This window comes from Python bivittatus, unplaced genomic scaffold, assembly GCF_059951505.1.
Source record: "Python bivittatus isolate LINGU-HERP-01145 unplaced genomic scaffold, Pbiv_v1 ctg000610_np1212, whole genome shotgun sequence".
Taxonomy (NCBI): Eukaryota; Metazoa; Chordata; class Lepidosauria; order Squamata; family Pythonidae; genus Python; species Python bivittatus.
Genome location: NW_028277088.1, coordinates 22,577,627 through 22,592,492, shown reverse-complemented (window position 1 = coordinate 22,592,492; position 14,866 = coordinate 22,577,627). Strand labels below are relative to the sequence as shown.

The following is a 14,866-nucleotide window of genomic DNA, read 5'->3' as shown; positions in this document are numbered from 1 at the left end:
TTCACTCGTGATTGAAGGCTCGTGATTGGAGGAAGTCTGTTTGCAGAGACAGTAGGGGAAAGCCTAGTTGTAGGTGAAAGACTTGAGGATTTTTTTTAATTTATCCCCACACCTTCAAATCCAATATTAAGATGTTATGCCAAAGTACCACTGCAAATGGCGAAAGAAGCTTAATTACACCATCATCAAATTTGAAGAATTAACGCATACTCTAAGCAACTCTTTCTTGGTAGATCACATTACTCTGGGACAACCCTTATAAGGTACAGAATTGTTGCTGATGCCCACAAGCCAGAGAATTGAAAAGCATGCTTTTTTATTCCTTTATTATTTTACTTACAAAATTTATATTCCATTTTATATTCTTCTCAAAATACTGATTCTTCCAGCTTTGACCTTTCAAGGATTTAATTTCTTAGCTATTTTTATATCCCTTTCTGAATTATCCATAAGATACTTGTTTCTGTATCATATTTCAGTGTGACTCTGTCCTTACAAAATGTTAAATGGATCATTGTGAATTTGACTTAAAATCATATTCCCCCTTTTTTAAACGTTAGAAGTTAGAATGTATGTGACACTATTTTCATCCTAATTTATAAAATTTAAACTGAAGACAGTATGCTTTTCACTCCAGCGCACAATGATTTGACAAGCTCCTGGACGAAAGGCATGATAGCAACCTAAGAAATAAAAATAATGGAACACAAGTAGTAAACGTCTGATGCAGATAAGGAAAATACATTTATAAAAGCAGGTCTTGTCCTTTGTAGATGTGGGCAGTCTATAAATAACTTTATAATTCATAAATATTACCAATTGGATGAGAAACAGCCTCAATGCACATTATTCATTTGCCAAATTCAATAGTTAAGTTTATTTGGGATGCAGAAAATGGACTTGGTGTCTGCATGTAAACTGCTGTTCCTCTTTCCACAATAATATTTTTTAATGAGTACCATACACACAGATCTTACTCTTGCATATATACTGTGAAATATTTTGTAATAAAGTTAAATGTAGAAATAAACCAGCATGAAAATCATAAAGCATTTTTTATCGAATAGAGAAAATTCACTGCTGTACTTATATACATCGTTTATTGATTTTATTTTAGTTGGAATCCAAATAGCGCAGAATGTTAACTGCTTTTTACATGAACGAAAAGATAGTACAATAAAAATAGCTCAAAACTGCTTCTAATAGCATATTTTATTTGTTTGTTTATTAAATGTATATAGCCACCCATCTCACATGACTCTGGGTGATGCACGTATTACAAAGCACAGTTTCTAAAATATGTGTCCTTTTGTTGCAGGTGTTATTTAATGTCACATATTTTAATTGCAATTTTGTTATTGCTAGTGTCAAATAATATAGTAATTTTGTTGAGGGTTTTTTTTAAGCGCGACTAAAAGATTTGATTATACTTGATGGATTACCTGCAGGAATCAATCTATAGGATGGACTATAAAATGAAAAAATATCTTGGATGAAGGCAGTGGCAAACCACTTCCATTTTGTTTCCAAGAAAACTAAATGGATGTGCCTATGAAGTCACTAGGAGTCAAATTCTACAATTTGTACATAAAAGTTATCTTTTCATATTTCTTTTCTAATCTTACTCATTTTATATGATCATCAAAATATTTGACATTGTACATTCAGTTCCACATCTTAAGCATGCTTCGTTTTCTTCAAACATAACCTTCAAGAGTATTAAAACACTTAACCATATCTTCCACTTATATCTCTTACAAAATAGTCGTTTTCCTCTAAAACAAGCCAGAACATGAAATCATGAGTTTGTGCAAAGGTAGGATAGAGCAGTGGTGCTCAGGTGCAGGAAACTATCACATGAAATATGATTGTCTGGATATGGACCGTAAACTAAGCCATACTGCTTGGTTTGGTTTTGTCTCAATGTGTTGAGTGAATCCAGAGCCTATGCTCTATAAACCATGGTTAGCACAATGGTTGAGCATTTTGCCTTCACCAGGATTCTGCCACTTTCGCATCTTTTCAAAAATTGCAATACAATGTTCTTCCAAGAATACAAATATGTTATAGTCAAGCCAGAAGACATTTCCCAAGGCCCTGTGTTTATATTTGTTAAACTGTTACACAAATAAGGATCTAGCCACATGGGGCACTTTGATAAATATTGCACTGATGTGCTTTCGAAAGTAAGGAAGTCCACATTATCTACACAAGAGATCACAAGATAATCTCAAAGCCAAAGAAACATATTGTCAATCACTGAAGAAAAACAGCTTGTGATAAACTCCAAAGTTGTTGTAAGGTTCACAGCTACCCAGAAAACTTGAAATCAATCAACAGCCCAAAATAAAAGACTTCAAGCAGGAACTTCTCTAAGCAGCTTTTTATTTGGCCAAGCAAAAGTCTGGGTGCTCAAACCATGCACTAAGAAAGAGCAGGGTGGCACACCCTTGGAGACAAAACCACAGCCTTTGATAGTATTTTTTAAAAGGCAGATCTTATTACCATTATAATGAAGATGAGTTTTACAACCAGTCAAAGAAACTTTAGCAGAATACATTATTCCCCGCCCTTGTTTGCTTACATTAACTCTATTCCCTGCCCTTGTTTGCTTACATTAATTTAAAGGAGTTCCCCCTAACTCTTATACCTTATCAGTCCCTGCAGACCCTTGTTCTGGGTCCTCCCTCCTTATCAGGCCTCAGACTTAGTCTCTTTGGGAGGAGTTTTCCCTATTATCTGAGCTAGCTCATCTGTGGTTAGTTGCTTCCTCTTGCAATTTCGCTAAGTGCTGTTAGTATTGAAGCTTGGCTATAGAGAACTCTGCGCATGCTCTAAAGCTATGGTTAACATTGCCAATGTAGATATTGCCAATTTAGTTATTGATCCCTTCATTGTGAAACTGTACTCCTAGATCTAAGCAGAAACTCTTGCTTAATGAGATTAGAAAAATGAGCCAATCAGGATTGGTCTAAATTGGAACTTCCATTTGAAAATCTCTGGCAGTTGGAAATTCTATAAGGTGAGATTAAAAGAAGAACGTGCCCCGTTTGTTAAATATACTCCAGCTCTAATATTAATGACAGAATGGAAAACATTCTAGCTACCACATGATATGCATGATGGCTGTGGAGAACTTCAGATTCAATTTCACAAAGGTGTTTTGCATGCTTCCTTTGCGTAGGAAGCAGCTGTGGCGACTCTTTACAGTAAGCAGCCGCATGATCCTGGGAAAGAAATCGCTTTTTAAAATAGCTGTAGAAAAGTATGACCTTTGTGCCCAAAGCACTGCACAGTCTTAATACCTAGGCATAAGCCTTGTAAAATTTGGTCTTACTTATAAGAGGATGCGTTTTGCTTTTGCACTACACAACTGCAGTCCTGAATGAAATAAGGAATAAATCTTATTTGAATAAAGTCATACAGTTTTACAGTAAGTTTTACAGTTCATACAGTAAGCTTGTGATGTTATTAGAATTCTTGAATGTGTTATCTTTTAAAAATACTATACATTAATTTTATAAATATATTATTTATTTAAATATACAGTATATATATATATATGTATGTATGTATGTATGTATGTATGTATGTATGTATGATGTTGTGGTTCTAAGCAGCTACAAACATCTGAAATTTAATCTAACAGTTAAAACCACAAAATGAAATTTTAGCTTTATTACTATTTCGCTAATTTTATCTGAATCCTGTTTCTTATTTGTTATATATCTTGCCATTATATTTTGATTTTCTTCTGTTTTCTTATTTTTGATAAAAGGCTGGAATAAGCAACAACAACTGATAATATTTTTTTTTTGAAAGTATGTCTGATAAAAAAGAGGAACAGCCCTCCAGTGTAAATACAGATGGAGTCAATGAAGTCTCTCTAAAAGGTGTTGAAAATGGCAGAATGCAATCTCTTGAAAAACTTGATACAATTGGAAGATCATCAAGTCAAGTGCTTGAAGAAAATCAGCATGAAACTGAATCTACTAATGCTAATGAAACTAAAACAGTATCATCAGAAATTGTTGAGAAGGATTCAGAACCGGAGACATTAGAGTTACAATCACTGGAATTGTCAAAAATATCATCAGGCAGTTTGCACAAGGAAAATGCAAATGAATTCCAGGAGACTATAACTGAAAAAGAAGCAGAAAGCTCTATAGAGGTGTCTTTACAAGATGCAGAAAAGGATGGCTTACATTCTACAGAGAAACTAGATTCACTTAAAAAAGTTTCACCAGATTGGATAGCCAATACAAAGCATGCTGAACTTCTTGCATATCTGTATGCTGAAGGATTAGCTGAAATCCCACCAGATTTTTTTGAAGTTCAAGTTAGAAAAAGCTTAATACACTCAATAGAAAGTGCTACAATATGCCAAACGCTATCTGAAGAAATGTTATCTGAAATGATGGTTGATGAGTTTACAGTTCAGTTAAATGCAAGAGGACTGGTTGAAGTTCCTTCAGGGATTTTTGACACAAAGAAGTTGAAGTTTTTGAATTTAAACAATAACAACATAAAGACCATACCAAAAGAGATAAAATTGTTGACAAACCTGGAAATATTATCTATGGAAGGAAATCAATTAACTTCATTACCTCCTGAAATTTCTCTACTTAAAAAACTTAGAACTTTGAATCTCAGTCATAACCAAATATCATGGTTCCCCCCAAATTTTTCTGAACTGTCAAGACTCAGGTGTCTTTTGATCAGTCATAACAACATTGAAAAAATCCACTTTGCTTTAGAAAAACTTGATAGACTAGAAATGTTAAATCTCAGTGGAAATAATGTGATTCTCCCAGACTCTATATCTACCATGAACAAATTGAATGCACTTTTTTTAAATTATTGTAACATTTCAATATTCCCAAAGATGGTCTGTTACATTCCAAATCTAAATCAGCTCAGTTTGTCAGAAAATCATATCCAGAGTTTACCAAAAGAAGTTAAAGAACTCAAAAGTTTAAAAGAGCTTTCATTAAGTAATAACAAGCTTACATTTTTGCCTGTGCAGCTTTTTCAGTTGGTATATATTGAAAAACTGAGGCTGGATAACAACCAACTAGAAAGTCTTTCAGATAAAGTGGAAAACCTACAAAAGCTTTGTGACCTTAATCTTGCCAAAAATGTATTAAAAATAATTCCTGATAGTCTTTGCAACTGTACCATGATAGAACGCCTCAACCTTAATGACAACCAATTAAGAAAGATTCCTTCCACTTTATACAGATTAAAACGTCTAAAGGAATTGTACCTAAACAGAAACCAACTGTTCTTTTTAGATGAACAAATAGCATACATTAAGGAACTCCTAATTTTAGAAGTATCAGGAAATGTGTTAATGTACGTTCCTGTTGAAATAAAAAGCTGTACAGAAATCACTAAAATTGACTTAAGTTACAATAAACTGGCTGTGTTTCCAGTTGGACTGTGTGCACTACTTGCTCTTAAACACTTAAATCTTAGTGGAAATTATATTTCAGAAATAACTATTGACATTTCATTTATTAAAAACCTGCAGCATCTAAATTTCAGTAAGAACAAACTACCCTCATTTTCCATATACCTGTGCACTCTTTCCAGACTGAGCTACTTAGACCTAAGTAACAACGAAATAAGCACTGTTCCGGCAAATGTGCATCAAATGCAGTGTCTTCAGGTTCTGCTATTACACCATAACAAATTTATTTTGTTTCCCAGAGAATTGTGTGTTCTAAATCATCTAAAGGTTCTTGATCTTTCTGGAAACAAAATACAGTTCATTCCTACAGATGTTAAGCACCTGTCAAAGCTAAAAGACTTAAATCTGTCAGACAACCAGTTTGCATCATTTCCAAATGAAATATGCCAACTTTTATCATTGCAGAAGTTAACTCTGAGCCAGAAAAATGGACTAAGGGTAAGTTACTTAAAATTATGACTCTTTATGCTGGCTGGGGAATTCTGGGAGTTGATGTCCACACACCTTAAATTTGCCAAGTTTGAAAAACACTGATATATGCCCTTGTGTGCTAGGCTCAATAGCACAATCAAGATTAATGACTTTTTCTCCATTTTAAAATTGCCCCTTGTGTTTCAGAGATCTTTCCCATTAAGCTGTTACCCCCTGGAATTGACTCCCCCTCAAATTACAGTACATCTGGAGTTTGACCTCTAGAAGTCTGAAAAGACTCTTAAAACGCTTGTTTGGATCATTATCCTTCAGTTTTATTTCGTTGTCCAGCACCGTTTTAGCAAGATATATTGGATATTTTCTTGTGTAGCTAACAAAAAGTGATTCCATTGTAACAAAAATATTCCCTCTGTATAAAAATGCTTTTTTTAATTGCTTTTATTTTCAGTTAAAATCACTGACAGAAGAGATATCAAACCTGACGTCTCTTAAAGAGCTGGATATTTCTCACAATGAATTACAAGAAATACCAGAAAGTACAGGGGAAATAAAAAGCTTGGTCACTTTGATAGCAAGCAATAATTGTTTAACAAAGCTTCCCTCAAGTTTTTCATCACTCTGTAATTTACAGCATCTGAATTTGAGAGGTAAGCATTTGGATATTCATTATCATAGGAAATTATATTTAGGCGTGAAAATAGTGCTCTCTCCAATCCACTGACAATATGCATGACTAAGTTGTGATATGCAGATCAGCTATAGCAAGTATACAAAAGTGAGTATAAACATGTACAAAAGAAATTTGCATTCAGCTGCAATGGAAAGCCTATTCCCATGAATATTATTTTGGCACAACAATGCTTGGATGACTTGAGGACTGTGGTTCTTATACAAGGGGGTAATTTGGGCATATCCAGGGGATCACGGAGCAATTCATAATGGCTTGTTTGTGAGCTGAGGATCCACTTTGGGACTGCTGCTGCCAAGATGCTTCTGTAAGACAACAGAGTCTGTTTTGTTTTGTTTTGTTTTTTGTGGTGGTAATGACATTATTTAAGACCAGGAAAAGGGGTGATTGTGTCAAACAGTTTCAGAACCATTGCTCTAGAATATACTACAAGTCACCCAGCTATCATAAAGCAAAATGAAGCAAAATGAATGGTGTGTAAGTACAGCATTTGATAGAATGACTCCAGAACAGTGGTTGTCAACCATGGCAACTTCAAGATGTGTGGACTTCAGCTCCCAGAACTAGAATCCTAGAAGATTAGAGGGGATGGCATATAATAATATCAAAGAGAGAGACAATGGGACCGGCCAGAAGTACAGAAGGAAAAATAAGCTGTTTAATAGGTCTTAAAAAGAAAAAAAAAACTCTGATAATTCCTTGTGACAAACTAAATCATCATTCTGTCATTAAGCATGGAGGAAGAATGTTGTATGCTGCTTTAAAAAGAAACAAATTCTCACGAATCATCCATGCATTCAGTGTTATTACATGATATGAATGTTTGTTATTGTCTGCATCCAGCATATAAATCAAATGCAGTCAATTGCAACATGATGAAAAATGAATAAAAAAAATCAGATGACTAATATAGTATAACAACCCACAATTTCCCCACAATTAATTATGTTGATTTAACCATACGTTCCTTAATATTAATATTCCTAACATCATTATTAGGATTTGAAAGGAGGAAGAAATCATAAAATTTATCTGACCTACCAGAGAAATTTCGTAAAACAGAAGCCATAAAAAGAGAACAAGAGTAATTATGTGACATTCCAGAAATGGCCCTAGGGAGTCTTGATATGGAATACACCTTTTCTGATATTTTATAATGCACGCAACTGTAGTTAAAGTTGATACTGTAAGAGTTGCTATGTAAAGACAATAAAGCTCAAAATAAAAAGTTTTCACCCTAAACTGAGGTTAGGTTAGGATCTAAAGCTGAAGTTCAGGGGCGTCCACAGTATATGGTCAAAAAAGTTAAGATGGTGGCTGTGATAATGAAATTGAAGCTCTGCCTGGTTTTTATGTGCACTGCACACTTGACACATCAAAACCAGGTACACTTTCAATTGCACCATTGTGGCTGCCTTCTTAACTTGCTTGACGATACCCTATGGACACCCCTGAACTTGGGGTTTAAAAGAAACAACAATTTAAAAGGAAAGGATAAGAAAGCTAATATTCTTATCTTATTTGGGATATACTGTAAGAATAGTTATAATACATAATGACAGAGCAAGATGAATGAATTGAAGCCATTTATCGAAAGATTCTCTATATTCCCAAGTCTTAGACAATCCTCTGTTTTGTTCCAGGTTTTGATCACAAAGCTGCCTCCCAATTTCAGCATCCTTTCTTTTTTTTGGCTATAATTTTTATTAACACTTTTAAACGAGAAGATAAAAACTAATACAAACTAATATAAGGAAGAAAGGAAAAAGAAAAAGGAAGATATCAAAGAAAAAGAAAAAAGTGCAAGAAAAGAAAAAAGTTGAAGGAAAATAGAAAAGTTCTCTCTAGTCTCCAATTTTTAAAGTCTTGTCTTATGGGTTTTTTTTAAAGAACTCAAAACAAAAGCATTTTCCCACGGGAATGATTCTTTATAATTAATTCCAAAATCTTATTTCAAATTTATCTGGACCCTTAGTCTGTTTGTAGCTTTCTAAAATCAAAGGTTTAATTACCCTTTTGCTGTTTATTCCAAAAAAAAAAATCAAGTCCTTAAACTTGTATTTAAAACTTATTTCACTGAGGTTTGAAGGAGACTCACCCGGTGCTGAAAAACTTGTTGATCCAAAGGTTCCTAATAGCTGAAAAGCAGTTAACAAGCAATTTCCAAAAGTGATTAGAAAAGGAAGTACTGTATGTGAACCCAGTGTCCTTTTAAAGGCACAGACCACAGTTTGTGCAAGATAGCTATTCCCTCGTCTCCCAGAGCTCTAAACCTGCTGGAGACCACTGTCTTGCAGTCTCCTCACAGGGAGCAACTATCTGGAGCACTTGTGGGTGATCTTAAGTCCTCTCCTTGTCCGGAGAAGAATTACAAAAAGCCAGTCACTTGTCAGCTCTTCATCCCACCATGGAGCCATCTTCAGCCCACCATTTCTTCCTGGAAGTCACCCATATATACATTTCCAAGATTCTGTAACCTAACCTGCTTTTCATTGCAATAACTCTGGTTGCTCTGAACATTGATGAACTTGCTTTCTTGATTGTGAGCTACAATAAGGGGCATAACATTAATTGCTATGTTCTATGTTATAACAATTTAGACTACATTTTCTTCAAAGGACAAAAAATCATATATGTGCATAATAATCCACAAAGTAACTGGGAATTACTTTGCCTAGAAAAATAATAATTCCTACTAAATATCTGTACCCTCTTTGAATAAAAGAAATGTAGAGTTCTTTAGGCATTTTTTGTAGCTTAACTATGTATACCCTCCCAGAATCACTATTCTGGAATATTCTATCTAAGTATTTGCATGTCTATACTTGTTCAGTAGCATGGCTGTTTACCTGCCACTTGTGTTTGATTTGGTTTGTAGACAAAACCTTAATTTCTGCTATTTGATAATTTAGGGTGAGCTTTCTTCTAAGCAATAAGTATTGAAGGCTCAAATGGCCCATTTACTATAAAAGATAGGATGCTGTGTTGTCCACATAATATAGCATGGGAATAGACAAGTTGCCAACTTTGGAGAGTGAAAACCAGAATCTGAAAAGGTTTGAACCACTGAGTATATATACTGTAAAAATTAAATAGCAAAGGAACCAAAATACACCCTTGTTTCATCCCTGAAATGGAACAAGATGTGACAGATGCCTTAAGGTAGCCAATTTCATGCAATTTATAAATGAGAAAAGTCTATGCTCAACATTGGATGTTTGTAACTTCTCCCACCTATAAGATCTTTAGCAGCAGTTATCAAAAGAAACAAAAAAGAGACAAATCTCCACCTCTTTGCCCCAACCAAAATTGTAAGAAAAGGGGCCAGAATGATTGCCTGTACGTAAGTACAAGATCCCATTCAAAAATAGAGTACTGCTGGAAGTCTTGTATTGTAATGTTAACCTTACTTCTCCCCTTCCAGACTTGTATTGTGACATCACATGCAAGTATGTAAGAAGCAGAGTTTGAATCGCAGTATCACAATGCATGTTTGTTACTTGCCCCTGTGGATGCCCACGGATAGGAGCAGCAATAACATTGATATATCAACCCTAAGTGATAAACTGTAAATTTAAGATCTCACAGCAGCAGGGTCTTAACAAATCTGTTACCAACATCCCCAAAAATTTGGAACAAATTCTGCATTTCTGTCCAAACAAACCGTGGTTGTACACACTAGCCTTCTATCTGGCAGAGCTACGTTAAGTAAAGCAACAACAGTGAAGCCTTTTGGTCCTCTTGTGATCACCTAGATCCAAGCAGAAATACTAAATGAAAAAGGGAGCCTAGACAACAGCTGTATCACTCTCAGAACAAAAAGAACCACCTGATCTGGTCTGCTGTGTCCCTTCAGAAAAGTTGCCAGTGGTCCTAAACTGTAAGGGGCAGGAACTGTAAACTGCTTACTTGCTGCCAGAAATGTCCCAGTTCATAGAATGCGAATACAGTCCTTTATATTTATTTTGCTAGAAAACAAGCTTCTATACTTGCCTAGTGATATGCGCCTTCTTCTGGAACTAAAGGATATAGATTTTGATGAAAATACTCTCATCAGGCCTCCCCTGGAAGTCTGTAAAGGGAAACAACTGCTCCCCATCACACATTACTTAGAAAATGCTGATCAAAGAGATGGTAAGTTTAGATTCAATCTTCCAGTATCAAGATACTCCTACTCAGGCCTCAGATAGCCTTCTTTGGGCTTCATATCTACCATGGGGTGGGGAGGCACCAGCCATACTTGTTTCTTGATTGCTCTGATCACCTCACCTCCTGACTGGAATAAGCCGCATGCATTAGCAGAAGTGTACTCACTATCTTCTAGCATGCTCTTGGCTTGCCTTGGCAGATAATGGACATTCTTTAGTGATATAATTGTGAGCCTCCTTGTGAATAAGCCACAGCAGCAAAGTATGACTGTCTGCAGACTCAGTGCTTACTGAGTATAAAGCCACAGATATGCTGCACCAACATGTATTGCCTTAATTTATGCCTTGAGGAATCCTCTCTGGTATTCTTTTCATGGGCGACCAGCTTGCACTTTGTGAGTGGGCCCCTAACTAGGCCTCTTCATCATCTCACTTTGGACACCAGTGCGGCAGAGACCTTTGCAGACAGAGAGGTGGGGAGCTGACTGGCAAGTTACAAAAAGCAAACGCTGGACTCTCCAAAGATGTAGAGAACCTGCTGAAGCTTATTCCTTCCAGTCCTTTGAACATTCAGAGACAAGGGTTGAAAACAAAAACAGACTCTTTGGAGCCTCAGTAGTCCAAATTAGGAACTCAAAGTAACATTCAAAATAAAATGTCTAACCAAGGAGATAAACTGACCTGGTAGCAGCAGTCTGAGGTTTTTGTTCTCCTGTTCTTGCACCAACAGTCTCAATAAGCCTTCCAGCCTCAGCTGTGAGCCTATAGGCAACTCCTTTCCCGAATAGTCTCTGGGCCTTTCCTTCCCTCTACAGAGAGCTTTCCAGTTTGAAGAAGCAATTCTCTTCTTTGCTTGGGCAATGAGCTGAGGCCAGGCCTGGCAGCATAGAAGAATGGAGAAGTTTGTTTATACAGACCTGATTAAGTGATCCAGCAGGTGCTTTCTCTGCAGGCTTCTCTTTGTCATCTTCTGGCATCTGCTGTCTCCTTCAACCTTCTTCTCCAACCCCAACCTCCCTTGCTCCTTCATCAGAACAGGCACTGAGTCTGCAGGTACTTTGCTGCTGTGCTTTAAAAGGAGGCTGGCATTTTCCCTTCCCCAGACAATACAGCTTAACAGAAAGCCTTCAGTTACCTTGGGAGGTTCTATTCTACTGGGGACTAAATCACCTTAAATCTCATTTTGTTCTCACAAATACACAGAGCAGCATAAACAGCTTACAGTCCAAAATTCCAGTGCCCTATTTGGCCTTCTCTAGGACTCACTGCTTGTTATTTGGTCCTACCTATCTTGTTTTTTCCGTATAACAAGATACCCATCCTTTCTTTACTTCCAAATATTTTACACTTAACAAAGATGAATGGATGAGCCCAGGAAAAGTTAATCAATAGCTATTACAAAACAAAACAGGAAAAGCAATCCCATTTAAAGTGTTTTCCTAAACAGCCAACTATAATAGTCTATCAGTAGCCTGCGCTCAAACAAAATGATACAAATTGATAGCTACCTCTACACGCTGTTCTATGTTAATAAATTCATATTTTAATACCTAGCTAAGGATACAGTTTGTCTCATATCCTATATTCTTTTCAGTTTGTATGCATATTGAATTGTGATCTTGATCTACTCTTACTAGAGCAACATTCCCCAGAATTGTGTTTACAGCCTAAATTTATTTATATTTATTTATTTATATATCAAATTTATATCACCACCCAACTCCCTCACAAGGAAGGACTCTGGGTGGTTCACAACCAATTTAAAATCAATAAAAACATAAATAATACAGAATAAAATACAATTATTAAATATAATAAAATCCAAGCAATGATGATATTATTTCAGCCTGTGACCAGATAATATCGGTCAAAGACAAGACTAGGGAACCAGCCATCCCCAAAACTGACTGTTCCCATCCCTACCCCATGCATGATGACAAAACCAAATCTTCATTTCTTTTCTGAAGTCTAAAAGGGAGGGGGCCAACCTCACTTCTGGGGGAAGAGTGTTCCAAAGGGCAGGGGCTGCTGCAGAGAAGGCTTGCCTTCTGGACCCCATCAGTGAAATTCTCTTGCAGACGGGGTCTGTAGCATGCCCTCTCTGCATGACCGGGTGGGATGGGTTGATGTAACGGGGATGAGACGGTCATTCAGGTACCCTGGACCCATGCCATGTAGGGCTTTAAAGGTGATAATCAACACCTTGAATTGGACCCAGAAGCAAACTGGCATCCAATGCAGCTCATAGAGCAATGTGCTGATCTTGATGCACCTAAAATCGTGCGTGCAGCCGCATTCTGGACCAGTTGAAGCTTCTGGATACTCTTCAAGGGTACCCCCATGTAGAGCACATTACAATAGTCTATATGGGAGTTGACCAGGGTATGAGTGACTATTCGAAGGGCCTCTCGGTCCAGGAAAAGGTGTAACTGGTGGACAACACGAAGTTGATCAAAGGCCCTCCTGGCCATGACTGCCACCTGCTCTTCGAGCAGGAGTCATGAGTCCAAGAGGACTCCCAAGTTACGCACCAGGTCTGTCTGGGGCAGTGCCACCCCATCCAGAACCAAAGATGGCAAATTCCTAGGGGCCAAGGGGCCATTAACCCACAGCCACTAAATAATTTGTAATATCAAACTGCTGTCCTCTAATATTTGTACTGTAATGTGTTTATTTCAGAAAAGGTCCTGGAGAAAATATTGAAAACCATTAGTAGCAATATTCCTTTTGAACATTTTGATTATTTTTGCCGAAAAATGCAACTTGATGATGATACAATTGTATCTATTGAAAATAACAGGTTAGTGATAAGATTTAATGAGATATCTTGTTTTGTATGGGTTGATTACGGGTTTTCCTTTTTTGTAAGCCACCCAGGGTCACATGTTTTGAATCGGGTGGCCATATAAATGCTTAAATAAATAAATACCATGTATTTCCCCCTTCTTAATAGATATGACTTTTATTCAACATTTTTGTTAATGTTTTATTGGTACATTTTTCTCACAGCTCAATTGATTGTGGGGAGATCAAGCATTTTCCTATTTATATTTTTAGGTCTCTTATGTTAGAACAAAAGGTTGCTGAGGCTTTGAATTCCTGGAAAACGGCAAATCAAAATTTGTCTCCAACTGCTATGGTAGACCAGTTGATTAGAATATTGACCATGACTGGCCTCTATTATCTGACCAACAAAATCAAAGCTTTAAAGCTGTGTTCAAGACTGGTAAAGTTCTGAAAAACAAACTCTGTATTTCCAATTCAACAGCTTGGGCAAATATTAAAACTGAATACATTTATCAAGATTCAGTAGTTGATTTACTATGCTTAATCAATTGCATTCTACAGGGGCTGCCCTTGAAGACCACTTGGAAGCTACAACTGGTCCACAGTGAGGTGGCGCAGTCATGGGTGTGCTTCAGCAACACTGCTACAATGTGAGCTGCTGGTTTCAGATGCAATTCAAGATGTTGGTTGTCATCTATAATGCTATACATAGCTTATCTGTCATCCCACAGCAACCAGGAGGTGTACTGCTATATCATTGCACCTGCCCTTTGCGACAACATTCCCCCTGTGATCTGCACAGCTCTGGCCTTGCCTGCCTTCAAGGAAGTATTTAAAACCTGGCTGTGACCCCATGATACTTACTTTCTCTAATTTGGCTTTTGAAATCCAGCCTCTTTATGAGTTGGTGGCATATGGATTTTGAGACCTGTCTTTGCTGCAATTTTGCTGATGTGAGCCAGATGTGGAGTAAAGAAAAAGGAGGAAAAAAACAGCTCAGCCACGGCCTTGAAGGGCAGCTACACTGGGGCTTGATGAGCTGATCTGGTTGCTAGCCTCGGCTGGTGTGGGCAGATTTTGAGTAGTAGTCCCATTGGTAGAGCGAGGCATGTACGTGTTGGGGACTAGGGCCCTGGGGGGACACCCACCTCCTCAGTTGCTGCAGACATGCTGCCAGAATAACCTAAAACTGGAGAGAGAGAAGGAGTGGAGAGTAAAAGTTTGTTGCTGGAGTGGAAGAAGCTGAAAAGAAAAGGCTGGAGAAGAGCTGGAGAGTAAAGACAGGTGTGCAGGGCAAGTGAAACTGCTACTCGCATATAACCTTGTAAGGCTACCAGA

The 14,866-nt window shown here is 37.1% G+C and overlaps 2 protein-coding genes across 2 annotated transcripts in view; one reads left to right on the top strand and one right to left on the bottom strand.

Moving 5' to 3' along the window:
• AKAP9 (A-kinase anchoring protein 9) overlaps positions 1-14,866 on the bottom strand; it is a 154,356-nt gene that overhangs the window by 9,023 nt on the left and 130,467 nt on the right. The window lies entirely within an intron of this gene.
• LRRD1 (leucine rich repeats and death domain containing 1) lies at positions 3,824-13,979 on the top strand. The gene is made up of 5 exons (XM_025168169.1): positions 3,824-5,911; positions 6,354-6,552; positions 10,566-10,727; positions 13,421-13,541; positions 13,799-13,979. The coding sequence occupies exons 1-5, from the start codon at positions 3,824-3,826 to the stop codon at positions 13,977-13,979; spliced, it is 2,751 nt and encodes a 916-aa protein (XP_025023937.1).